This window comes from Caretta caretta, chromosome 6 (genome assembly GCF_965140235.1).
Source record: "Caretta caretta isolate rCarCar2 chromosome 6, rCarCar1.hap1, whole genome shotgun sequence".
Classification (NCBI taxonomy): domain Eukaryota; kingdom Metazoa; phylum Chordata; order Testudines; family Cheloniidae; genus Caretta; species Caretta caretta.
In genome coordinates this window covers 19377775-19405165 of record NC_134211.1, presented here as the reverse complement: position 1 = coordinate 19405165, position 27391 = coordinate 19377775, and the positions used below count along the sequence as shown (strand labels likewise).

The 27391-nt window shown below is 49.4% G+C and overlaps 1 protein-coding gene across 1 annotated transcript; it reads left to right on the top strand.

The window, feature by feature from the left end:
* Nucleotides 1-4147: 4147 nt before the first annotated feature.
* On the top strand, nucleotides 4148-27391 carry LOC125637990 (synaptotagmin-1-like). The gene is made up of 8 exons (XM_075129035.1): nucleotides 4148-4499; nucleotides 7119-7216; nucleotides 9778-9955; nucleotides 12177-12292; nucleotides 15134-15526; nucleotides 18886-19005; nucleotides 25032-25143; nucleotides 26923-27391. The coding sequence occupies exons 1-8, from the start codon at nucleotides 4148-4150 to the stop codon at nucleotides 27234-27236; spliced, it is 1683 nt and encodes a 560-aa protein (XP_074985136.1). The 3' UTR covers nucleotides 27237-27391.

Below are 27391 nucleotides of genomic sequence, written 5' to 3'. Positions count from 1 at the left end.
AGACTAGATTTCACAGTAGCTCAGTGCTTCTCCTGTCCGCCTGTCCTCCTGTTGGGTACTTCAATACTTTGTACTGAGAGCTGGTCACCCCTTTCCCATCAAAAGTATTTTGAAGGGAAAGGACATTTTTCCAGAATGAAAACTTTCGTGGAATTTTTTGATTTTTTTGCTTGTTTTGTTTTTTCATTAAAAAAAAAAAAATTCAGTCCCCCAGTTACCACTTTCTCTCCATTCTCCCTTCATCCCCACCTCCATTTTTCTTCTTCACTCCCTGGTGAAACAGGAAAAGGGCAAAACAACAACAACAACCACCCAATGCTTTTGGAGGGGTGTGGGGAGAGGATTTGTATGAGAAATTACCTGCAAAACCCCAAAACCATTGACGTATCTTGAGCTGCTGTATTTATGCCTCTTTTTGGTCATGCTTGTGAGTGGTGTGATGTAAATGCTTAGCACGTTGTCTCAGTCTCACCACCTCATTGTTCTACCCCTGCGTCTACTCATTTGGCATCGGTTTGCCTCTGTCCTGTCACACGCTGTCATCACTTTGCAGCAGCTCCTGCCAACAGGAACAACCTCCCTCCTCGGCTGTGCTGCCTTATCAACGCCCCACCTATTGTTCCAGTCTTATCTAAAGAGATCTCTTTGCTCCCTTGCCTACCCCTCTCTCTCTGCTGCTGTTCTTCTCTGGAGCTGTAGTATTTAATTCTGTCGAGCAGAGCACAATAGTTTGTAGGAGAGATGCAGTACTAAAGGACATTGAGATGCACGCTGGGATGGGGGCAGGGCCGGTGCAAGGATATTTTGTGCCGTAGGCGAAACTTCCACCTTGCATCCCCTCACCTCCCCCCGGAGCATTGCTTATTATAAACTTTCAAAAATGAATACTGCATAATGATTAAGAGATCAAGATGACTTTTCCTTAAATTTAAGCAATGTTGATTGTAATCAGAAATACACCCTTTTTAGTCACGTATACTTCCGTCTTTCATATCAAAATCTACTACATTTTATTCTACCTGTCTCACTCAACCCCCGTTACCCTGTCTCCCTTCCAGCAATAGTGTAAAAAAAAAATTGGTGGGCACCGCTTTTTGGCACCCCCCAAATCTTGGCGCCCTAGGCGGCCTCCTAGTTCGCCTACTAGTTACACCGGCCCTGGATGGGGGTGACTTACAAGGTTGAGCCTCTCAAAGTTCCAGACCCTCGAGCCCTGTAGGGGAGCTGTGCCACTCCACTGCCCTAAATCCTGCTTCATCCGCCAGAGGAGAATCCCCCCAGCTGGAAGAAGGCGAAGGGAGAAACCTATCAGGCAACATAGACCGCACAGTAGCAGTGGATCAGCCCCCTTCTGTGTAGGTGGCACAGAGTTCATGGCTGGAGGAAAGGGAGGCCAGCTGATCCTGCACCTCAGCAGCCCACAGCTAGCATAGTCACAGGCAACTGAGACAAGTTAGACTTCAGGGATCAGGGAAAAGGTGGCTCATGCCTTCCCATAACACTGCAAGAAAGGGTTCATCAACATTAGTTTATTCTTTCCTTATTTGTTCATCTCTCAGTTAACACCTGGTCACCACAGCTGGTAACTATAAAACACTCCTATCTATTTTTTCCCCTAAGATCCCAGCCAAGCTATTCAGAGCTGAGCACACAGTGTAAACAGCCTCCCAGGATTCCTTCAGTCCCTTGTTACAGGGCCAGTCCTTCACGTGCACAGGGCAGAGGATGGGTTTGTCTGGAGGTATTGCAGGTGTTTGGGACTCAGCTGCCGTTCCCCGCTCTTTGCTGCTTTAGCTTGTAACTTTCCCATCGTTCTAACAATGATCTGGCAGAATGCGTGGCTATTGTGTGTATGGAACATAATGAGCCAAAGAGGGGGTTTATCTGATGTGATACCGCAGAAATTAACATGCCCAGAGATTAAAGGTGGAATAATTTGGGTGGGGGAGGGGAATATCCTCGAGGAGAAAGTTGTGCCGACTTTTAGAGTTGCCAACAATCTGGTATTGGAACAGCAGTGTTTGGATCTGGTATACTCTCCGGCCCTCATGGTCTTCCATTCTTAATTTTAATGGACAGGGTTCTCCCTGCCCTAGAGTCAGTGGGTGCATCAGCTTCCACTACAAACATATCAGCCTTGTAGTCAGTATATAGCCATGCAGTAATGATAGTTATATAGTAAGTAAAGAATAAAGGAACAAGGAACTGACAGCACAAAAGCAAGAGACCCATAGGCCTAGACTTATCAGAATAACTGAAGCAGATAGCATAAGGCCTATTATCTGAGTAGGAGTAATTGCTCAATAAATTAGCATAAGTAAGTAAACTAACAATGACCTTAAGTCACAAGATGGCACAAGGCTTTATTTATTGTGCTGTAATAATCACAAGTGTTGCAAATGGCTGATAGATAACCACAAGATGCTAGTTTATAGCAACTTGGGATATTTTAGTTCGGACATCAGCAGACATCTGACCACAAGGATGCCATGGTAAGTAATTGATGTGTACGCTAATGAGCTTGAGGTAAAAGGATTGATAACTTGTGGGGGAAGGGCACCTCACCATTATTAGGGTGAGGAACTACAAATAAGGAAAAGGGGCTGAAACCTCCCCTGAATATGCATTAGACATAGCAGTGTCAATATAACACATTATAGAAGTTGTATCCCAGCCTGTATGCCTTGAGAGACATCACTCTTGGGAGCTGTCAGGCTGGTGACTGATGGTGATGCTGGGGAGGGGGCAGATGATAGCTAACACTTGACCTTGTTTTGGAAGGGATGGTGTAAGTATATGGATGCTCAGCTGATTCTGTATCGTCTCTACATGCCTTGTGGAGTTAGAGCGTTTGTGACTTTGCTAACTGTATTAATGAAACGATTAGAAACGAAGTGTGAGTGTGGACAAGAACCGACCAAATTATAGTGTGTTAATTGGGGAAACCAAATTTATAACCTGATCAATAACTAATCAATAGATCAGGCAACAGCCTGCAGGATAAAGTCAGGGTTGGAAGTGCGCTGGTAGAGCACTTTGGCAGTTTTTCCAAATCTTTGCTCCCCACGTGTGAACAGAGGAGAAAAGTGGAACGGAGCAGGTCTCTGCAGTGCCCAGCCACCACTGCACAGATTGTTATCAGTTTCACTTCTCTGTGCTGCTCATATATGGAGCTTAGTCTGTGGCCTTGTCCAGACTAGAAAGTTAACTTTCCCAGCATAGTTAAAGTGGTACAACTCCTCCTTTTCCCCTCCTGGGTGGATGCAGTTATACTGATGTAAATGGTCTTATACCAGTAGAGCTCATTCCCCTGACCTCCATGGGAATAGCTGTACAGTTTTCTAGTGGAGACAAGGCCTTAAGCTCAGCTCCACTTAGGAGTTTATTTCACTATTTAAATATATATCACATCCCTAACTGAAATAGTTATACCAGTATGACAACTGTGTACAGAGCAGGCCTCGCTGGAGTCTGGGAAGGGGATCATGACAGCAGGAAGGAGGGCAGAATGTCAAATTTAGGAGTGAGGGGGAATTCTGGGGTGGCTGGGCTGTCACCACTTCTTTTTCCCCTGGCTACATCGGCCAGTTGATCTTGTGTAGATTCAAGGTGGGTGGGAGGAACAAGACTGATGCTTGGCCTTGGTCTACACTTAAAACTTGGGTTGATACAGCTACATCAGGCAGGGATTTGAAAAACCACAACCCATATGTGACAAAGCTATGCCAGCCGAACCCCTGGGTCCGACAAAGCTAGGTCGAGTGAAGACTGCTTCCATTCGGGGAGGTGGTGGTCCTACACTGATGGAAAAATCCCTTCCCTTGGTGTAGGCAGTGTCTACACTGTGGGATTATGCAGACATAACTATACCAGTATAGTTTCCATAGTGTAGACACAGCCTTAGTGAGAAAATCTCAGTTACTTCAGGAAGTTCAAACATGTGCACAAGCAGGCATGCATGTATGTACACGATGGAAAGAGTTTTCACTACTTATGGGCAGAACTGAAAGGGGAGGCCAAATTATGGATCTCATGGTGACATGTACTTGCCTCTGGCACTTTCCATCAAAAGCATTGGCCCCTTCCAGACAAGGACTATTATATGAATGAATCCAGTGGTCCTGGCACAAGTCTTGGCTGCAGTAACATGCAGGATACACATGATCAGTCCAGCTATTCAATAAGTGGGAGATGGGGGACTCTTACAGCTTCTCTAATGTCTGATGCCAACTGGCAGATGCAGCCAGTGTTGGACCAGGCACTGGGGCTGCTTCAAGACGGGGAGGAAAATGTAGTCTCTGCAGAGAAGGACTTCCAGCTGAAACAGGCTCAACACAGCCTCTTCTGGCCAAGGAAGAGGCTCCCTTTTGGCTCACCTAAGAGAGCAGCTGCCTACAGCCCACGAGGATCCCAAGGCATGGCCAGGGTTCTGCGCAGAACACAAACAGCAAGTCCAACGAGCGCTTGGGGGACTCCACAAACTGTGCCAACTAGACAAGGCAACTCAGCCAAACTAACCCATTACAAATAGCCTGTGTAATAGAGAACCAAATGGCTGCAGGTTGTGCATCCACTATCCCAAGTGACTGATGCAAATGATCTAGAAATATCTCTTTATATCAGCCATTTTCCTAAATCACTGGTAAATGTCACATCCAAACTGCATGACACACTGGGACTCAGAAAATGGCTTTAGAACTCTGCACATAACTGGGGCATTCTGATCATCTCTCAGGAGTGTCAGACCCATAGTGACACTGCTCTGATTGTTTCATTAAATCTTACGTATTCATTTTCCTGTGTTCCACAGCTGCAATAAGACACTCAGTTCAGTGCCCTGATTACACTTCACAGGTGATCAAAGCCCCCCTCTGCCTTTGAGCTCAGAACCATTCCCTGTGACATGCTGTCACTGTCTAGAAAAAGTTTCAGAGTAACAGCCGTGTTAGTCTGTATTCGCAAAAAGAAAAGGAGGACTTGTGGTACCTTAGAGACTAACCAATTTATTTGAGCATGAGCTTTCGTGAGCTACAGCTCACTTTTGTCTAGAAAAAAACGCTGCCTGCCGTGACTTAGAACTGTTGCTTAATTAATTAAGCTCCCAATTTCGAAGTAAGGGCAAGTCCACGAAATTAAGTTGACCTAAGTTACATTGAGGTACAGCCACCGCAGTAATTAAATAGTTTTTGCATGTTCACACTATGCTCCCTGTGCTGGTGACGCATGTCCTCACCAGGAGCGCTTGCACTGATTTAGCTGCCAGTGTGGGGCACTGTGGGATGGTTTCTGAAAGGCAACAACAGTCAATGTAAGCAACGCAGCGTCTACACTGACAGAAGTCGACGTAGTTAGGTCAACGCAAATTGCTATGCCTCTCGCAGGGGTGGAGTTATTAAGTTGGTGGAGGGGGTGTTACATCAGTGGGAGCTACATTTTAGTGTAGACGCTTATGGAGCGAGGTCGACATAAGCTGTCTGACATTGACCTAACTTTGTAGTGTAGTCCAGGGCTACGAGACAGCAATTTTCTTACTAAGGGTGTTAACTGAAAATTCTGGCTGCACTTGGGGGTAATTAGAATATAAAGCACTCAAGATTTTTCTTCTGAGCACTACCCACAAAGAAAGAGGAGGCAGTCCTAGTCATGCGTTATTCAGTCATGGAACTGCTATGTACGGCAAAGCAGACTCCCCGGAACCTATTCTTACGTCCACACTGTGCTCTACAAAACTAAAGCCAAGTTAGACATGCCACAAGCAAGCTTGTTTTGGGGCTGCAGCTTCTAAATACGGTGTCATAAGCAAATCCCCACATGAAGCATGGCAGCAAGTTGGATCACAGGTAGATATGCTCTCAAATAATGGCTACATGATCTACAACAATACAATCAGCAATACGGGGATAGATTCAGCTTGCAAATGCAGTAGGGGCTACAGTAGGCCCTGAGGTTAGAAAGCTTGGCAACATAAAGGGGTCATGATTTCCTCTTGGCCAGGAGTTTAGCAGAGCCCTGAGCCATGTTGATTGGAGAGGGGTTCTCTCAGAGAAATGGACCGACATTTTAGGAGCTCAGCAGGGACCAGGAGTACAAATGCATGAGGGAAGGGGGAAAAATTAGAGGGAAACTTCCCCCGATCCACCACCAGGGTTCTGCCCACGTAAGCTTGCAGTAACTTAACACTGCCCACTTCTAGCAAGGAAAACCTGAAGGAGAGTAGTTCCCACAATTCCCATCTGGCATTACCGCCCCTTGGGGCTGGTAGCTTACAGCAGCCCTGAGGCCACTCCAGCTTCTGCCAGGGGCCTGAACTGGCCATCGGCAACCGCAGGGAAGCATGAAGATGGCTCGGAAGCAACTGATGATCTAGCCCTAGGTGTTCAACTCAGGTGAGTGAGAAAAATCAGGTGTGCTAGCAAGTGCACAAGGGCCTTCCTAGTTACTGTCTGCTTTATGGCGGACTCAGTCCCTTGCTCGTCCGGAACGCTTTCCCTGGCAGAGATTGCTCTTGCCTTGGCAGAATTAAAATGTTCTTTTGTCCAAGTGCAGCATTGCCGGGAACGCCTGTTTCCAGAGAAAATGCTCCTTTAATGCAGAGCAAAAGTAAAGCTTGTATTCCTTGCTCTCTCTCCTCTCAGTCCTGTCACCGCCCTGGGGCAGAGAGAGGTGGGGATTTTTCTTTTTCCCAGCTTCACCATTTATTTCCCCCGGAGCTCAAGGGAGCAGCAGGTGTTCATTTGACTCCCACCATCAGTCTGAAAGGCAATCCCTCTTTCCTTGCACCCTGGCGAATGCTGCGCATTTCCCTCGGCCAATTTGCAGAGGTGCTAGCACCACTAGACGGATTCTTAGTGTCCACCAGCTCCCACCTTGACACTTAATGACAGATTTTCAGAAGAGTTTAGCACATGCAGAGCCCTGGAAAAGTCTGGCCACCTCTTCAAACACTTAAGTAGGAGCTGTGCTCTTCCAAACCTCCAGCCCTGTGTGTTTTGCCTGAGCTAATTAAAAGGAGATCTGTCTATATTTTCATGTGTACAACCCGTTCTGAATTGGCTGCATGAGTATTAGATGTTTTCTTTTCTTGCTGAACGAGGCAGGAACTTGTTTTTCTGGTACAGGATGCCAATCCCTCATTGTACTGGAAGTTCTGCAGACAGTGTGCACACGGGCTCACAGAGGGACCCTGAGAAGCTGTTTTCCAGCAGCCCGTGTGAAGGTAGGATTTTTGTTTTAAGCGAGCCACCAATAAGGTTGGGGAGGGGGAAATTTAGGAACAGAAACACTTCTTTTTGAGAATCAAGTAACATCTGCAGCTTGTGGGTGCCTGTACCGCTATAAACGTGCTGTTTCCTGCAGGCTGTCCATCCCCTCTTAGTGCTACCTGCCACAAGACTGCACTCTTCTGGATGTAACCTTATTTTAGGATGGGTAGAGGAATGGGAAGAAGAGAAAGAGGCTGAGATTAGTGTTTTTCTTTCCGCTGACAGCACGTGCATGTGGGATCTTTTTGGTGTTGTACAATTTGTTATTATTCAAGAGATCATCTGCCAATGTACATAAGCAAAAGAGAGGCAGCGTGATCTAGTGGTGAGGGACTGGGTGGACACTCATGAGACCTGGGTTCTAGTCGCAGCTCTGTCACCGAGCTGCTGTGTAACCTTGAGCAAGTCACCTCACTTCCCTCACCTATGCTTTTTCCTGCCTGTTTAGATTATTAAGCTCTTTGGGACAAGGAGTCTCTCTCATTATGTGTCTGTACAGTGCCTAGCACAAGGGTGGGGTGGGGCATAATCACAACTGAGACCTCTAATATAATGTAAAGAACAGGAGCAACAATGAGAAAGGGACACAATTTTATTTTTTTTAAATGGATCTGGTTTCCTGAGCGGCCTGCTATTGAAGACAGATTCTTGAACACAATTCCCCAAGATAACTACAGCCAGTTAAGAGATTTTTTTTTTTTAAGACACAAGCTCTATGTTAAGAGCTAAGTTGTGTCTGACATCAAGTTAGTTGACAGGTTTTCTAAAACAACACACTCCTCCTTCCCCCCCGCGCACGCACCTGCAATGTAGACAAGTCTTCAGTGGCTACAGTGTGCAGCGCACCACTACCCCCATCCCTGCTGGGCTCTGTGGAAACAGGCTCTGGAGGGGGACAATCCCAGTTTAATCTCAGTAAGGATTGCTTGCAAGTGATTTTCAGACCAAATGTTCTGCCTCTGCTGAATGATCATTGACAACAATGAAGCTGTAGGGGATCACTGGAAGCAGAATTTGGTCTGTAGTTTGTACCTGCTGCACTAGGTGGCTGGCTGTGTACCATGACCTGGCAGGTAAAGCCACCCCCACCCAGTTAGCATTTAATTCTTCAGGATTATTTCTCCTCTGAATGAATAACCCAAATACATGAGTAATATTAGAGCCTTTGTCCACGGAGCAGGCTCTGAAACGATAGAGGAGACTTGGGATCTGATCCAAAGCTCACTGAAGTCGGTAGAGTTTGGTGTTTCAAATGCCCTTTTAGATCAATGTCTTTCCACTAAGTCCATCTTTCCAGTCAGTGGGAATCAGAGCTGAGCACTGGCAGCAGCAGTGCCAACTCTGGCTGGTACAGGGTAACTTAGGAAGGTGCTAGCCCACCTCCCTCTCCTCCATCTTCTCCTCTGATCTCCAGTGTCCTCACCGCTCACCCCGACTGGTGTGTGAATGCGTTCTGGTCTAGAATTTGTAAGAGAGCAGGCATAGGTAATTTACCCTGTCAGAGTATTTCCAACCGAGAATAGCATGGTTCAGCTGGGAGGAAAACATTAGGGCATCCCCAGCTCATGGCAGTTCGTAAGAAGCCACCTGAGCGCCAATGTTGGATTCAAGTGGCAAAGTCTTAGCCAGAATTGTTTCTCTCCTCTTGTAGGTTTCAACAAATCTTTCATGGCAGCTGCCTCCCCCTTTACTAAAGGCATTCAGTGCCATAAGCCCTGATTTTTCAGGCTCCCTGTTAGCTGGTGAGCTTTACAAGGCTGCTTTGCACCTACACCAATTCCAATTTGCAGAACTACACCAATTCCATCAGAATCACTATGGCCACTTGTGAGTTAGGCGGAAGGTTGGTTAGGTTCCTTGGCTGAACAGAAGTTTGAGGTTGGGCTGATGAGCTGACAAAGAGAGTTTGGTGGGCAGATGGTGTTATACCAAAAGCCCCAAACCAACAAGAAGCTTCATGCACTGTCACTGCTGGCTGACTGGAGCCCTGTCTACACCACGTATCAAGAGTGGAGCTGAAATGGTGGTAGCAGTGGTGGGAAACCATAGGAAAAATACCCTAGTGTAGACAACGCACATTTCTAGGTGTAGGAATTACATGCATTGAGGAGGCTTTTGTACAGAAAGAGGAGAGAACATTTGGCTGAAGTTTCTTTTGGGCTTTGTTTACACTGTGGAACTAGGCAGCAGGTTCCTGGAACAGCTGTTATCCAAAGCTGGGGACTGTTTCTTGGCTGCTGCTGGAGGTTGATATGCTGATAACGATGGGGTAAATTGTACTCTTCCTTTCAAGGGCTAGTGATTTAACCCCATCTTAAGTAGCCAAACCAGAAACCAACTATAACCCCTTGTCAACCTTGTCAGTCCCTTGTCAATACTCTGGAAAGCACGCAGCTATAAACCAGCTCCTTGTCTCCTGCTCTTCACAATTTCCCTGTATTGGACCCTGTCCACCCCTGGGAAAGCCTGTGGGCAGCTCCAATGGCAGCACTGATTCCTTCCTCCTCTCTTACAGACAGGGGAGATGACTCAAGAGGACTCCATTCTGCTTCACTTGCAGAGTTTACAGCTGCCCTTTCCCGACACCTGGAAGTATGGGATTTTGGCACTAGCCATCCTCCTGGTTTTGGTGGCTCTAACCATTTTAGCCTGCCAAATGCGCTACTGCCAGAAACTGAGAAAACTTGGGAGAAGTAAGTACCAGGCAACAGTACACACCAGCCACAAAAAGTCTCTGTCTCTAGGATACTTCACCCTTAACAAAGGCCCTTCACATGGGAGCAAACGGAAGGACCGAGCACAAATGTGCCAAGACAGAGGTTCTTATCCTTCAGACTGCAAGATCTTCAGGGCAGGGACTATCTCTGGCTACGAGTCTGCACTATGGAAGCCTTCGGGTGCTACCCCAATGTGCACATACAAGGGCTTCCTGCCTCCTAGCCCGTTTCCTCTTCTTGATTCCATAGTGAGGCTGTAGGGCAGAATTTACAAAACGTATTCCTCGCCAAAGGAAGACAGGAAAAGGGCTATATTCCAGCTTACCTGGAGCTCTTTAAATCGAGGCATAGACATGCCAAAGGAAGGAGCAAAGTAGGAGTTTTATCAATCATGTCTGCACTTACTGAGCTCCCAAAGTCTCATCTCAGGATCAGTGTCGTGCCAGGGATGGATTCAACAGTGGCACAAAGACAGCTGCACAAAGCAGCAGGGAATCAGCTCCCTGCTCAGCTCTACCTTCCCTGAAGGCTGAAAATAAGCACAAGGGGTGGGATTAATGCCCTCCTGGAGGACTCTCCCTCCTTTATGGGCATGAAGATAAGGAAATCTGTGAGCCCTGTTGGCCTTTGATGTGTATTTAAAATGTAATTGACACCACATGATGGGAGCCAGGGCATTTCTCTACTGGAGCCAGATTTGGGATTTTAATCTCTGGCCTGAGCATTTGCCATTTAGAAGGTGGGGAGTGGATAAGAAATGCCACTTAATATGTTTCCTAGGGCAGTCTGAACAACTTCCTGCTTTAGAACAATTTCCTGCTTTAGAACAACTCCGTATGAGGAGACAGGGCAGGGTTAAGTGGGAGTGAGGAGCAGTGCTGCCCCCCTCCTCTACTACAAGCAGAGGGAGAGCTCTCTGTGTAACTCCCCTTGGCTTGGGGGAGCACCTGCCCCATAACTCCTCCTCCCCTGGTGCAGAGAGCGTTCCTCCTCACTACCCCCATTTCAATCTGGGACAAGGTTACATGCTAGAGCTGGGTTTTCCATAAGACTCCCAAATTGCAGCAGCTTATTCTGAGTGTCCCTCTGCGATCCCGATCCTGTTGTCCCCAGGCTGCACAAAAGTGATCACCCTCTTGCAGCAGCAAAGCTCTGTGTTTATTAACTTGCCTAATCCCACTCCGAGATGGGCAGAGGAACCTGATTCCTCCTGTCAATACAAAGTAACCTCTATGTGTGAGAAGAGAATGGAGGGGAAGGCAACTTCTCCTTACTGAAAATGTGTTGCTTACTGGTTCTTCCTCTTACAATGGCCCATTGCACCCAGAAACTCCAGAGCACACAGGATGTACCATGACTCCAGCCAGCAGCTGCTTAGATTTCACCAGCCCAGAGACATTAGCAAAACTTCCTCCCACGTCCCATCTGTCACAGCTTGAATCAGCCCATCTGTCATCTCACCCCCAGAGGGACACTGGTCTTAGGGCTACTTCCTCATTGCCAAGCCTGACACTCCTAGATTCCTACTCACCCCAGTCTCATCAATCCGAGTGTGCTAGGATCATTTTTTTCAAGCAAAGAAACTATATTCTCTCTTTCACATATCCCCTTTCTTCCCTACCCATGACAAGTTCAGACACTGACCTGAAAGGTTAAGATAATCATCGAGTTTGATTTCCTCTGTATGGGATTATCAAACCTTGAGCTTTATGCGAATATATCTTCCTAGAATTCTCTGATTTTCACTTTTGTCCTAAATGGGTAGCAAGCCGCCCCATGAAGTTGGGATATAGGATGTTCTGTACCAGCTGAGACCTCTGGCCAATACCTTGACTATGGCAGTGATCCATACTGGATCCTTCAGAGGAAAGAAATCTCCCCAATAATGGACCTTGCTAACTGCAGTGTTGTACTTGGAGGGGAAGAGAAGGTGACGGTGAACTCCTGTCCATTCCTGCAACAACTCTCAAAATCCTGGCCAGGCTCTTAAAGCAACTGGTGATTTTGGGTGGCTTGATTTTTAGGTGTCTAGTTTGAAGGGTCTGATTTTCAGAGGGCACTTCTGAAACTCCAGCTCTTTGAAAGGCATCTCAGATTGGGCACCCAAAAATCATCTTTGAAAACCTTGGCCCCTGGCTTTATATTTACAGATGTCATCTCCAGGCTGCTGCACTAATCTTTGCTGTTGTTCTCACAGAGAAGAAATACCTCAGTGAAGCCTGTAAGGACACAAAGGCAGAGAATGGCATCCTGGGGAATAAACTGCAACCAGCTCTCCTTGATATTGCTAAGCAGAGCCTTCCTGATGTCAAGGCAAGTGTGCTAACCCCAGGGCACCTGCAGAGGGTCAAAGGTGGTTTTTTGATTACAAAACAAAAGGGTCAGAACTGAGAAGTGGTTGACCAATTTCCAAGGGGAAAAATACTCTACATCAGGAGTCTCAAACACGCGGCCCGCCAAGCTCCCTGCGGCCCCGACCGTCCCCTCCCCAGTGCGCCGCGTCCCCAGACTACCTCCAGGCCAGGGGTGGGCAAACTACGGCCCCGGGCCTGATCCGGCCCCCAGGGCTTTGGATGCAGCCCGTGGATTTGCCAACCCTGTGGTGCTGAGGGCCCCGCACCACTTCCCTGCGGCCCCGCGGGGAGGGGGAGCAGAGAACTCCGTGAGCTGTTCTTACCTGTGGGAACCTCCCCTGAAGCTCCCATTGGCCGGGAATGGGGACGCTTCGGGGGAGGTACCCACAGGCAAGAACAGCTCACGGAGTTCTCTGCTCCCCATCCCCCCGGTGCGCGCCCCTGCCACCCCAGAGCCACTCAAGGTAAGCAGCACCGGGCCAGAACCCGAACCCCTCCTGCACCCCGCACTCCAACTCCCTGCCCTGAGCCCCCTGCCTGCACCCCAACCCCCTTCCACACCTCACACTCCCTCCTGCACCCCAGCTCCCTGCTCTGAGCCCCCTGTCACACCCCCAACCTCCTGCCACACCCCACACTCCCTCCTGCACCCCAACTCACTGCCCTGAGCCCCCTGCTGCACCCCGCACTCCCTCCTGCACCCCAATCCCCTGCCCTGAGCCCCCTGCTGCACCCTGCAGGCAGGGGCGGGGGTGGAGTGGGAGGTGGGGGTAGCGGGGAGGGGGGTGATGCGGCCATTGGGCCAAAGTACGAGTCCTCATGTGGCCCTCCTGGTGATGCAAGTTTGAGACCCCTGCTCTACATCGTAAGGGGGTTTCTCTTCTACTAAGATAAATGGGAAAGAAGCAGATGCTGAAGGAAATCCCATGTTTCCCAGGCCTGGCTAATCAACAGCACAATTACAGAAGTGACTGGGACACAGTAAAGGGATATTTCTAATCCCAGCTAGAGTTGACCATGGTGTGGGCAGTGCTGTGGAAAGATTCTTCACCATCTTCCAAGGTACTTTCATCTTCCTGACCTTCAGCATCCCCTGTTAATCAAGCCCTGGGCCTCTCTCAAGGGCAAAAACAAACGGAGTTCAATTACAGTAGGCCTGTGGTGATGGGGAGAAAAAGTCCAATAGGTAGGTGGGGCAGACACCACAGAAGTAATTTCCCTTAAGATCTAATCCAGATCTGAACCTATTTTGAACCGAGGAATAAGAAGCCAAGGCATCAAATCACTGAGACACCAAGTTTCTCTTTTCGCTGGCCCCATTCAATCGCATTATTCTCTTGGGTATTGCAATCTCCACTGATTTCACAATGATACTGTACTTGCGTAATCACTCCTCACCATACCTCAGCCTCCAAGACAGAGGAGTATTGCTGGAGAGTCTACATGCCTCTAGGAGCCAAATTCAGCTTTGATCTCTCTTCTGTGAAGCTGTCTGGGCACGTCAGCAGCTCCAACTGGAAATGGCATGATACCAACTTTTAGCAATGAGTCCTGGAGAAGAACCCTTTCCTCTGTTTCGTAGAGCTTTCAGAACTGCAGGTGGGCATGAGAGAGTCAGGGGCTTGGAGAGATGTAAGATACAGAAGGAGCAATATCTGGGGAGCATAAAGGAAAACTTCCTCCTGTTGGATTACAATCTTGATTTCTAGTTCCTGTTTGTCTCTCCACCTCTTATTCCCTCCTCCAAGAGGTTTTTGTTCTTACTTGAATACTTTCTAATCTCCCCCTTCTCATTTCTTCCTGATTCCTTATCCACTCATGTAATACCTACTCTGCTTAACACAGCAGATGCCGTTTCTGCCAGGGCCCAAAGTGAACCTGAATCACTCTGGTTCATGGTGAGGTTGTGGAGATTCCCTGCCAGCTAGGCCTCTCTGGGATGGACTGGGAGAGGAGTAACAGCAAAGCTCTCAGGCACACAAGCAGGCCAAATCTTCAGCTGGCATAAATGGGCATAGCTCCACTGCAGTCAATATGGGAATGCGCCCAGCAGTAAGAAAGGGAAACCAGAAGAGCTACAGTAGTTACCTGCTAGATGAGAGTGAGGTGCTGCCAGCAAACAAAATGCCCTCTTTAGGACAGTAACTGCTTTCCCAGGCAAATTTAAAGAGCCAGCCCCAGACAGAAAGGCATACTAGGAAAAAATGCCTATAAGAGGGCAGCAAGAGTTGGTAGTGATTAGGCGTTAGTAAGAGGCACTGCTTTGGTAGTGAGGTTTGCACTACTGTATCACAGGGCTCATGCTCTAGTCTATATTCTGTTCCCCTCCATGTCCTCTGTAATGATTTTCAGAGGCAACAAAGACTTCTGAACAGAAGTCAATGGAGCTATCCTGATTTCTAACCACTGAGGATTTGGCCCAAAGAGATATAAACCACTTTCCTCACATCTTGCTTGCCTAACCATATCCAACACATACTCACAGAGACCATATAAGGCCCCTCAACATACAAAAATGGGCTTGTCTATACTTAAAAATTGATTAGCATTAAGGTAGGGTATGAATTTAAAATGCAATAACTATTCCTGAATCACTTCATCTCTTAATCCAGAATAACAGTGTCCACACATGAAGTGATTCAGGAATAGCCATTCCAGAATCACTCCATGTACAGACAAGCCCAAAAGGGCAGATCACCATTAGGTATAAACAGACCTTCAGTTTCAGTGACTGGAGGAGGAAAATAGATGTCTGTCTTGCCTGCTTACATTGTTAAAGAGCCAGTCTCTCTTGCTCCAGATCCAGAAGCTCCAAGAGGAACTGGACAAGCTGGGTACATGCCTTTTCCCCTCCTGCATCTGCAGCAAGAACCTGGAGAGTGTGGGCAGCAACCCAGAATTCCTGGAGAGCTCCCGGGGCAGGCTGAGATTCTCCCTCTTCTACCACAGGGAGCAACTTGAGCTGCTCTTGACGGTCATTGCAGTGACAGGCCTGCCCAGTCGAGGAAGTGCTGACTCTGCTGTTCGGGTCCGGCTGCTGAGGCAGGTCCCATCTCACATCTCTGGCCTCCAGTGCATGGTCCACGAGTGGCAAACGCAGGTGGTGAAGAACTGCAGGAAACCTGCCTTTGGCGACCAGTTTGTCTGCTCCCTGCAGGAGGCCGAGCTGGAGAAGAGCACTGTGAAGCTGGAGGTGGGGCTGGCTCATTCTCATTACCTTTGTCAGGTACTTGTTAAGAGGCTCAGCTAAGGCCCTGGAAAATGGGGCCTTTTCTATACCTACAGAACAGGTGCATCATGGGAAAATTCCCCAATGCTCTCCTCCAGGTGTTTTGCTCTCTCCACCTGTGAAGGGGGAAGAGGTGATGCATTCTCTAGGCCCGTTCACGCCACGGCCTTTCTGAGACTAACAGGGTCTCACTGTGTGGCCAATTAGGATGCAGGGCTCATTGTGACATGAATAGTTTGTGGCCACAAACTCCCTTCACACCGGCCGGGTGGTAAGGGCTGGTGTCCCCTAGACATATCAGCATCTGAAATGCTCAAACAGCAGTTCCTGGGCATTTTACGTCTGGGGCCTGAGGAGAGTGGTAGTATCTAAGTCAGTGAGATTTGATGGCTCTGATGCAGGACTGGCTGTGATCACTAGATAGCTTCACTAGCTTTGCCTCTCTCTCTCCCCTTGGACACAAGGGTTCTCTGGGGAAATCTGTTTGCACTCTTGGTCCATCAACAGCTTATGGAACCATGGTTCCTCCCTCTGGATAATTGGGGTAAACACTTGGTCCTGTAGCGGATCAGTTGCCTACCTGGGAGGTGCTGAGGAATAATAGCTAGGGTGAAGTGGAGCGTAGTGGCACTGAGTGGGTGAGAGAAAGGGTAAGATGAAAGCACCACATTCCTTCAAGGGAAATCAGACATGGTTTATGATCTCCCAGGACACCTTCAAATGTAGGGCAAGCAGGTGGCTGCCTGGGGCACTGCATCTGAGGGTAATGAGGGGACAGCTGTGGTCACTCACCCGCAGGCCAGCTCTTCGCTGCTCTTCTCCATCCGCAGCATTTCTGCTCATCCACGGCTCACTCCAAAGGAGTGTCCAGGGGTGGCGAGTTGTATGGGCCCGTGGTGCCCGGGCTCCAGCAAATTCAGGGCCTGGTTCCACCAATGTTCGGGGCTGGGTCTCTCCTCTGGCCCCGCCTGCTGCCCCCGCGCTCCTCCCCCTGAGCATCCCTGCCTGCCCAGGGCAGTGGGCTGCTGCCCCTTGCCGCTCCGTGCTGTGCTCCCTTGCTGGCCACTGCCGGCTACAAGGTAGCTGCACCAGGGGCCGGCTGAGGAAGCTGCTGCACCTGCGGACGGAGGAGGCGCATGGCAGCCCCCCCACCCCTGCAAGTGACTCTGTGTGTGTGTGTGGGGGGGGGGGGGGGCTCAGACTGCCTGGACCTCCTGAGCAGCATCCTGGGGGGGCTTGGGTGAGTGTCGTGCCGGGGGTGGGAGAGGCCCCCTCTCCCACAGCGCTCGCTGCTGCTGGTGGGGAGAGGGCTTGGGGGAGTCCTCCTCTCTGGCCCCCCGCCCCAGCCCTGGGGCAGCCTGCCTGCTGCACCCCCGACTCCTTACTACTCCTCACTACGCACAGCTCGTCCTCCCCGTAACCTGAGACACCACAGAGAACGGGCTCCAAACCTAAGCCTTTATGTATATTAATAGGGTTTTTTTTTTTTGTTTTTCTCCTCTGCTACAAGAGCTTACAGAGACAGGGAGCTTATGCCAAGGAACTGAACAAAAGTACTATCTGTTCCAATACAGTTCAGCTCCCAAGACAGGAGCTGATGAGGAAGTCCCCTAGATGTAAGTGTTGGTAGCTGTATCAGGTGCTTTCTGGTTTCTGACTTAGCTGGTCAGTTTTTCATGGCATTGAGGAAGCAGCCCCGGAATGTGTTTCATATTTATGCATATTTTTATGTGATTATGGTTTTATTTTATTTTTTCCTCTATTGGAATGTAGGCTGGTTCCTTTGTTTCCATTCTCTTACTGATGTTATATTGTTAAATCAGCATATTTCTACTCTTCCCGCCCCCAGAATATAGTTATATTGTGGCAATGAGTTCCACAGACTATCATTGAGACCAAGAGCTTAGAAGGATTCACAAGTTTCTGGAAACCTATATAGATCACAAGAAAATCCAGAGTTGCAGTAATACTGATTGAAAACCTATAATCACCACTAGGAATTACAGAAAGGATGCAAACCCTCCTGCTTCAGGGCACAAGTCAATCTCTAATAAGGGTTCAGAAGAAATTTTCCCTGGTAGCAGGTTATCCCATAACTGCCGCCTGCAGCATTTCTTGCACCTTGCCTGTAGCAGCCAGTACTGGCCACTAGCAAAGACAAGGTACTGAACTGGATGGTCCGCAGGTCTGATCCAATACAGCAACTCCCATGTGTCACTACACACCTGCTATGCCTTGGCAATGCTCCACGTGGCTCAGTACTCCAATGCTTCTCGACTATTTAGCCCTCAGTTTTCCCATCTAATTACATTTACTCCTTATTCACTTACATATAGCACTTACAATGACAAAGTACCTAGCAGGTGTATGAAAGGAAATGCAGCAAGCAACTAACCAAATAACCATGACCAGAATGACTCGATCAGCCATTTACAGGCCCAGTGCTAGGGCAACAGTGAGCTACAAATTAGAGAGGAAGAGGCCGTGCAGCGAGAGTGAAAGATGGAAGGAGACAAAACTGGAGCAGAGATAGAAAAAAAATCTGCAGGGCAAGCTCCTCAGCTGTGTTAGAAAATCTTTGCACGGCTCCTTTACGCCTCTATAATGTACTGGATATTGAGCTGTTGGATCTGAGCACCTCCAAAAAGGGAAAACAATGAATTTTCTCTCTCCCAGCAGGAACAGCCTTAAAGATTTTGTTTTTAATAACAGAAAGATACGACAATGCAGAGCTGTCCTGAACCCCATGTGAACAGCCACCAGAGGATTCTCTTGACATGTGGGGGGGGGGGGTGGGAGGGTGTTGCATAGAGAGACGTTGGGATGCTCCTAGCAGACAGCTGGGGCCAGCCTGGCACAGAGCAGCCCCAGGATGCCTGGGTAGCATAAACCGGCCTTTGCACAGCCCATCTTGAGCTGTGCAGAGTGCTCCTGCGTGCTCTTTACACTGCAAATGAATTAACTGTGAAGGAGAAGCCAATGGAAGGAAGTGACAGAGCGGTGGGGAGAGAGGAGAGCTTGAAGGAGCCTGTTCAGATGATAGGGGAAGGGAAGGGTCCAAGTTTTATTTGCTGGGGATGTGCCTCCCTTGCTCTCATTTCAGCCCAATAATGACCCCTTCAAAACTGGTGCCTGGCAGGTAGGATTTAGACAGCTGCCCTGAGAATGTGATGCCTGGACATGGAGCGTAGGCCTTGTGTGTGAAAAACAAAGGCCAAGTTTGAGAGCCGGCCTAAGCAGAAGTGGCTTCAGGGGATGTGGCACTGCATAGCCCTGCTCCTGTGTCCCCTGTGGGGGGGATGCTGATTCTTTCTGTCCCATAGGTTAAACACTTCAACAAGTATTCCAGACACACCGTGCTGGGGGAAGTGAGGCTCACCCTCAGCAAACTAAAGGCCTCCCAACCTATGGAGTTCTGTGAGGTGCTACAGAAGACTACAAAGGTAATGGCTCCTGTGTGACCTCACATACTGTAACTACAACATGATTGCACTGAATGGATGGCTCCAGGGAGAGGGATAAAGAGCCTTTGACTTTTTTCAGGCAGTAACTGGCAGTCCCTGCCTTCCGTCAGCATGGGACATACCATGGAAAATGAGCAAGAGGCCTCGTTACAGGCCTACTTTGTGCTCCACATGCTTCCCTGTAGGCTCTGCAGAGAGGCAGTGGCTTTTGGGAGCATGGAGTCGGGTCTGTTCTCTCAGGGAATGTCTACAGTGCAATTAAACACCCGTGGTGGCCCCTGTCAGCTGACTCAGGGTCCCAGGGCTGTTTATTGCAGTGTAAACATTTGGGCTTGGGCTGAACCCTCCCTCCTCTTGGGCTCCCAGAGCCAGGGCTTCAGCCCAAATCCCTACACTGCAATTAAACAGCCCCATAACGTGAGCCCCACAAGCCCGAGGCAGCTGACCTAGGCCAGCCGCAGGTGTTTAATTACAGTGTAGCTGTACCCCATAGATGGGTCAGGCTTGAGGCCCGTTGGTGGGGCAGCATGAAGAGGCTTATACTGCTGCTGCCAGTGATATACCCGCTCCTGGATTAACGCAGGACTTCAGTCCATCAGGGAGCTTTTACCTGCAATAAAATAGCACGTGCGTGTTTGTGTAGTGGGAAGGTGCAAAATGAGAACGTTTTATATTCTAGATTCCATTTATAAAGGTTAATAAATGCTAATGGTTATAAACAGGTTACAGTCTAGCTGGTTATAAGCAACCCGGAGTCCAACAACTCAAATAATTAACCATTTATTAAAATATCAATCCTTTATAAACGGAGCTTTAATATAAAGTGTGACTCAAAATGCCCCTTTTATTAAAGTCAGGCCCCTTTAACTGCCCTTGTTCTCAGGTATTCCAGCATGGGTGTATCAACTGCAAAGGCCATAGTTTGGCACTAGAGGAACATAATGCAGTATCGGCCTCCCTCTGCATAAGCAACAATAACTACAGACACACTTTGTTGTAATAGGAACCACACTGTGTTGGCTTGCACTGCTCCCAGAACAAGGAATGGATGAAAGTGCCTTTCTTAGACAGTTTATTGCCACAAGAACTGTTCATTTAACTGTTACATAAAGATTTGATACTGTTAAGTTATAGCCAAAATTACGTGAAATCAATATGAATTTGACAGGGTTCAAAACCACTATAGAGCCAGACTCCCAGATTAATGCAACACAGAGTTGTTTAGGAGATCTCAGGATTATGAGAATGGGCCATCTCCTTGTCACTAAGCAAGGAAAACCATTATACCTACCAGTTAGAAGAGAGAAAGAGGCAGGGCCGGTTCAACCACTAGGCAAACTAGGCGGCCGCCTAGGGCGCCAAGTGGTTGGGGGTGGCCAAAAGCGCGCTCCAGGGAGGTGAGCTGGGGTAGGGGGGCAGGGGGACGCGGGGAGGGCCACCTGCAGCAAGTAACGGGGGGGGGAAGGGGGGCGCTGATTGGCACCGCAAGCCTGGGAGGAGGGAGAAGCAGAACGGCAGCGGTGTGCTCAGGTAGGAGGTGGAGCAGAGGTGAGCTGGGGTGGGGAGCTGCCGCACGGCTCCCTGGGCCGAGGTGGGGGGGCGGGGAGCTGCCGCATGGCTCCCCGGGCTGAGGGGAGGGAGGGGTGGAGGCGGGGAGCTGCCACGTGGGGGCCCCTCAGGGTGGAGGGGGGGCGGAAAGCTGCCACCGGGCTCCCGGGGGAAGGGGGCGGGCGCAAGGTGGAAGTTTCGCCTAGGGCGTGAAACATCCTTGCACTGGCCCTGGAAAGAGGCCACCAGCTGCACTGAAAAGAGAGATCCTGACAGCTGCATAAAGGCCCTTTTAGGGCTGCAGCTGCTTGCCGCTGGCAAATTTAAAGAGCCAGCCCCCTGAAGGGCATGCTGGGGAAAAAAATCTTATACAAGGACAAACCTGTACTGAGGAAAATAGGTAGGGACCAGGAAGTTCCCAAGGGAGCTGCTGCTCTTTTCAGCACCGTAACTCAGAGGTCATCTCCATATTCTGTCCCCCTCCACATTACTGATTTTCAGAGAAGACAAAGGCCTCGTATAGTCGTTTTTGTGGAGCACTGTTGCATTAACACCTTGACAGCTTGTGATGGAGTGCTGAGGGCTGGCATTTGAGCCAGCACTCTGGTCATTATTTGTTCGAAATAGGTTCCCCTAGAGAAGGCCTAACTGGACAGAGGACTACCTGGATTACCAGGCCAGAGTGGGGCTAGTGAGCCAATTAGCTCATTAACAGGGAAGCTATAAAAAAAGGCACAGGAAGATATGCTGGGGGAGGAGAGGAAGACAAAGTTGAACAGGAAAGACCAGAAGAGCCTGGTTAAAAGGAGCCTGCTGAGTAGAGACACCCTCTCCTCTCCTTTTTGGAGAAGGGGTTAGAAAGCTGAGATAAGTAGGAGGGTGTAGAGACACAGATAGCTGTTGACGGAGGGAGTAAAACACTGTAAATAAGTGACATGGTGGTGTTTACAAGCCAGGAGGTCTCAGAGTAGGTCTGTGTTCATGGAAGAGGCTGGGGTATGCCACGCTGCTCCACCATACAGCTCCAGTGCTAACAGTGGGGGGGGGGGGGGGGATAGGATAACAACACTGATTCCACAATTACAATACAAGGATAACCAACCTGTAGGATCCTGTGCACCCAGGAGAGGGTACTGCTGTTCTGTGGAATGGACTGTACAATTGATAACTGCAATTGATCACCACACAAACGTCACCTAACTTGTTTCCATTTTTTATTAGGTCAAGAGTTTGATAAAGATAACTGTCTTGACATAACATACCCAGCCTTTTGTATGGCATTCATTTTAGTCCCTCCTGACACATTCTGATAAAAAATATTAGTACTGTACGAAAAAAAATCAATGCAGCTCCTTTTAAATGGATTGAAAACTAGTTAACTGACAGGTAACAGAAAGTAATTGTCAATGAAGAACTGTCCTCCAGTAGGGGGGCTTCTAGTCCTTCAGGGATCTATTTTTGGCTCAATGCTATCCAATCTCTTTATGAGCTTGAAAAAAATATAAAATCATTATGGGTAAAATTTGCAGAAGGCACCCAAATTTGGGTAGTGGTAAATAATGAAGACAGGTCAGTTATACAGACTAAGCTGGATTGCTTGGTAAAGTGGGCTTGTTTCAACAACATGCATTCTAACACAGCTATACATCGAGGAACAATGAATGCAGGTCACTCTTATAAGTTGGAAGACTATGTCACTGGAATGCAAAGAATTTAGGGGCCTTGGTAGATACCTAGTTGAACAGGAGCCCTAGGGCAATGTTCTAGCTGAGGGAGAGAACAAGACCTTTGGATGTATAAGAAGAGCATATCACGGAGGAACAGAAAGGCTGCATTACCTCTGTATATGGCATTAGCAAGCTCATTACTGGAATACTGTGTCCTGTTCCGGTATTCACACTTCAAAGAGATGTTGAAAACTGGAAACGATTCAGAAAAGAGCTGCAAAGATGATTTGAGGTCTGGAAAGCATGCCTTAAGAGAGCCTAAAGAAGTTAGGTTTATTTAGTTTATCTAAGCAAAGGTTAAGAGGTGACTTGGTTACAGTCTACAAGTATCTACATGGGAAAGCGATTTCTCATATGAGGCTCTTTAATCTAGCAAAAATGCAAAATGAGATCCAGTGCTTGGAAACTGAAGCCAGACAAATTCAAACTAGAAATAAAGGGGACTTTTTAAACAGTGCGGATAGTTTCATTGAAACAACCTAGGAATGTTGTGGATTCTCCAGCACTTAAAGTCTTTAAATCAAGACAGAATGCCTGTTGAAAAGACAGGTTATAGCCATGGGTGGTGGGTATCAAAGGCTGGAGGAGGCTGAGCCTCCTCAAACAGCCCTGTGTGGCCCCCTCTCTGCCCCCTCCTGATTCCTGGTGCTGTGCTGCGGGTGGCTCTTCCCCTGTGGCCGGGGCCCTGGGCTGTGGGTAATGGGGGCTGGCCTGCAGGGAATGGGAGCTGCCCTCCCAGTGCTCTGGAGCTGGGGGCAGAGGGGCCTGGCGGCTGCAGGGTGTGTCTGTGCACTCTGGGCTCTGGTGGGAGGGATGGGGCCTAGGGCACAAGGGGGGGGGGGCTGGGCTGGGCGCTAGCCTCCCTGAGCCCAGGGTTCACCTGCCACTGATGGTTATAGCTCAGACAAGTTCTTGGCTTGATGCAGAAATTACTGAGTGAGGTTCTTTGGCCTGTGTTATGCAGGAGGTCAGACTAGATGATTAAAATGGTACCTTGTGGACTTAAAACCTACAACTCTAGGGCCTTGGGGGGTGGGTCTCACCCTGAAATGTGTCACAAGAGAAAGTTTGGATTTCTCTCCCTATTCATCCACATCACAAAACCATCACCTGATGTAGTGCAATGAATGGTCTCCACCCAAGAAAGGTCTGGGAGTGGTATCTTTGCACCAGGCTGGAAAGGCCTCCAAGGGGAAAAAAAAAAAAAAAAAGAGACCATGGCCCCATGATCATGGGGATAGAGCGCAGGGGCCAACTGGCTCTCAGGAACTCTCCAGGCAAAGACAGGCTCTCCTATTATAAGTGTCGAGTCCTGTGGAGCTAATTCTCTGCACTGCTCCTAGCACCCTCCCAGCTGTGTGAGGTGAGTGTGAAACACATCCCTGTCAGAACACACATGCAGCTCTTTGAGGCCATGTGGCAGGACTCCCTGTTACGCAGCTCCCCTCCTCAGGGCATGGGGGACAGCTACTGGCTCTTCACATTGCAGCCCAGTTATGAGAATACTGCTGGGGCATGTTCACTTCAGTCCTCTTCCATGCCTCGGGGCGGGGCTGCCGGGCGGCTCTTCATACCCACTCCCCATGTCTCAGGTGGATTGGGGAAGGGAGGATCTGCTGTTCCCTTTGCTGGCACCTGCAGTGCATGGTGGAGCATGCCTCAGCAGAGCCAGCTGCAGGGACCCTCCGCGGACCAGAGAGGAGCTGAGAGGCCTGTCTCTGTGTAAGCTTTAGAGATGGGTCTCTCATTAAACAGGCTGAGGGGACTGTTAACACAAATTGGCTGGCTGGGGAGATTTCCTGATAGCCCTGTGAGTGAGTCTGACACTGTGATGTCTGGAAGCAGGCCTGCCGACAGCAATTCTGGGCCCCAGGGCCAGGACCGTCCCTAGGGCCTGGGGCAGAAGTGACGAATCAGTCACTTCCGGTACTGACCCGTCACTTCCGGGACTGACCGCGCTTGCCAATTGCGCTGGTGGCCCGCGGAGCCCCTTCAAAGCGCGGGGCCCGGAGCAGTCGCCCCGATCTGCCATAACCTAGAGACGGCACTGCCCAGGGCAGAACGGTCAATGGGTCCCCTAGAAAGGTCCGCCTGACAGTTGGGTGGTGCTGAGCCTGCATTGGCTGGTGCCCAGTGAGCTGCCGGCTGCACTGTTGGACGTGCTCTTCCGGCACGGCCAGGGCTTCCACGTGCCCGCCTGGCTGCCTTCGCCACTGCCGGTACCACCCCGCATGCGGCCAGGCGATTTAAAAGGGGCACAGGGCTTTTAAATCACCCGGGCCGCTGGGGAATTGCCCCCGTTTGTGCCCCCCCATTGGCAGGCCTGACTGGACGTGTAGGGGGAGCATTCAGGTCAGGATTGGGTAGGGGTTGGCAGTGCTGGGAGAGAGGGACACATTTTGTACAACCCCTGCTCATGCTCTGCCTGGCTTCAGTGCTATTAGTCCCTGGGTCAGGTTCTGATCCTAATTACCCCACTGTAAAGAGGAGTCATTTGCTGCTTAAAGGGTCACTCCAGTTTTACACGGGTTTAACTTGGACCGTAAATAGCCTCCCTGGCTTTTCAGAGCAACTAAATACCTCCCCAAGTTTAGCTTTTCCTCCCTCAGAAAGTAGCCAGAGGGTGGCAGGCCGAGATGCTGTTCTCAGCAGGGGCAGTTGAGTCGTGTGTGTACTGGAGGATAGAGTCAGGGATGGCTAGTCACAACACTGCCCGCTATCCTTTCACAGGACCTCGTTGGAGAAGTCCTTGTGTCGCTGAAGTGTCTCCCCATCTCTCAGAAGATAGAAATTGGGCTGCTCAAGGTCAAAACTGCCTCCGTATGCAGCAGTCCAGAGAAGAGTAAAGGCATTTATTTCACCTACTGTCTGTGGTTGCCTGAGGTTCTGTATCTCTCCAGCTTGCTCTGTCTGTGGCCTCTCTTCTTTCCCAGGGGAAGGATAGGGTATGAGAGAGAGCACTCAAGCTCCTCTTCTGCTGTCCAGTGGTAGGGGAGTATTTGCCAAAACCCCACTGAACACTGCTGCGCTGGCTCAGAGCACCGCTGAAGCCCTGACCCCCAGCAGCGGGTGGGCAGAATGCCATTGAGAATCAAAGCACATGAGTGATAATGGAAGAACACAAACACAAAGACCCAGCACAGTGACTTCCGCTACTGGTACTTGAGTGACTATTCCCTAGGTGGGCAGTCCCGTCCCCCCCGACCCTACACACACACACAAACACACACACTCTCTCTGTGTTAGTCCATTTCCGAGACAACACAGAGATGCAAAGGGGCAGAGCAGAGAACCTGGACCTTGTACCTGCCATAAAGCCAGATTAGTCAGGCTCCTGAGGATTCCCTCAGTATGGAGAAATCCCCAGGTAGCATACAACGGACATAACCCCGTGGGGGGAGGAGAGATGTGGCCACAGTGTTGCTGTGCTCCTGTAGTTCAGCTGTGGGGGCAGCTCCGAAGGGCCAGGGACACACTTCAGAGAAGCCATGAGACTGCTCTAAGTTGCACAAAGGCTGAAATGGCCCTGTGTTGTCTCCAGAATCAGGGAAACACAAAAGGTGACATATAAAGCCACCTTTTCCTTCCCGTGACCTCTGGGATCCTGTATCAAGCATCACCCAGCCAGATGGCACATCTGGGCCCGTTGTCGTCAGTGACATCCTCCTCCTTTGCCTGAACAGCTAGTTGGGGGGTGGGGGGTTGGGGACGGAAATATGGGGCTGTTTTCTTCTTGCATTGTATGGTGTGGAAACTGACAGGTAGCATTAGGGGATAAGTGAGTTGGATCTCTTGGCGACCCCATCCCACTAATTTAGCAAACCCCCTAGCAGCAATGGCAGCCCTTCCTGTGGTTTCTTTCTTGCCTACTCCTGCAGACATATTTCCACCTTCAGATCTCTCTTTTCTGGTAGAACAAGGGCAGCAGAGAGTCCCACTGCTTTTGAGATCTCCTTGCCCCAAGACCAGTTGTTTCTCTATCCTCAAGCGGGTTCCTCCAACTAGGAGCAGAGCTGGCTTTTTACCAGCCAGGGTGGAAAATGTTTGATGTACGTGCACACACCCCAAGAGACTGTGCAAAAAACCCCACCACCAGAGTGGTACAATGGTATGGTATGCCACAGGAAGTTGTGCCCAGGGCACTATCCTGCTTGCCCACCCATAGAACCAGCCCTGCCACCAACACCCTCAGACTTTCTACTTGGAAGGGGCCTGACTCTCCAGTGCCTTCGCTCCCTTGTTTCCAGACAGGTGTAGTAGGAACTGGGTTTAGTGTAACCATCCCGTTACCAGTAAGGGTAAAATTCTCTTTTTGATACCAATACACCATTCTCATGGACTTCAGCAGGAGTCTCACACACATTCAAGGGCAGAATCTGGCGCTAAGCATATACCTTGTGAAACCGTCGTGGTTCACCAACACATAAGTGCATGGATCACAGGATCCAAATCTGATCTATGGGTAACATTACAGCCCTCCTTCTTCACCACTGAAGTCTGTGGGAGCTTTTCCCACCGAAAGGGTGCAGGATCGAGTCCACAGAGCAGTAATGTCAGGTCTGATGGATGCTCACAATGTCCTGTATCCTCATTTTTCCCTCTTGCTCTCTCCCTGCCCCAGATATATATGCGAGAATAGACATCTCCTGCAATCTCCACAAACAGAAGCACCAGAAATCCAGCCCCAGGGCCCGAACCTCAGTCATCATCTTCAACGAGACTTTCCTCTTCCATCTTGCTGAGCCTGTTGCTGGGGCCTACACAGTCCTGGTCTCCATTTATGAAATGAGCTCCAGAGCCAGAGGCCGCAGCAGGCAGCTCATTGGACAGGCTGTCCTGGGGAAGAGGAGCCCCAGCGAAGCCAATGACCACTGGGCCCTCATGATGCAGTCTGTCCAGCAGCCTGTGGCTAAGTGGCATCCCCTGCTACTTTAGAAGGATGATTTTGCACCACTTCCATGATGTAGAAACTGGCCAGATTTTCTCCATGGCATCGGGCCCAACAGCGGTCGAAGTGGGTACCTTCCAGAGATGGGTAATAGCCTGAAGTTCCTGGTTAGAACAGCACTAACTGAAGTAACTGTGCTACT

Bases quoted from the DNA above. Each gene is read 5' to 3' on its own strand.
- LOC125637990 (XM_075129035.1), top strand. From the start codon at position 4,148: ATGCAGGATACACATGATCAGTCCAGCTATTCAATAAGTGGGAGATGG. The intron at 4,500-7,118 runs GCAACTCAGCCA...TTTCTGGTACAG, and splicing joins AACTGTGCCAACTAGACAAG to GATGCCAATCCCTCATTGTA. The intron at 12,293-15,133 runs GCAAGTGTGCTA...CTCTTGCTCCAG, and splicing joins AGAGCCTTCCTGATGTCAAG to ATCCAGAAGCTCCAAGAGGA.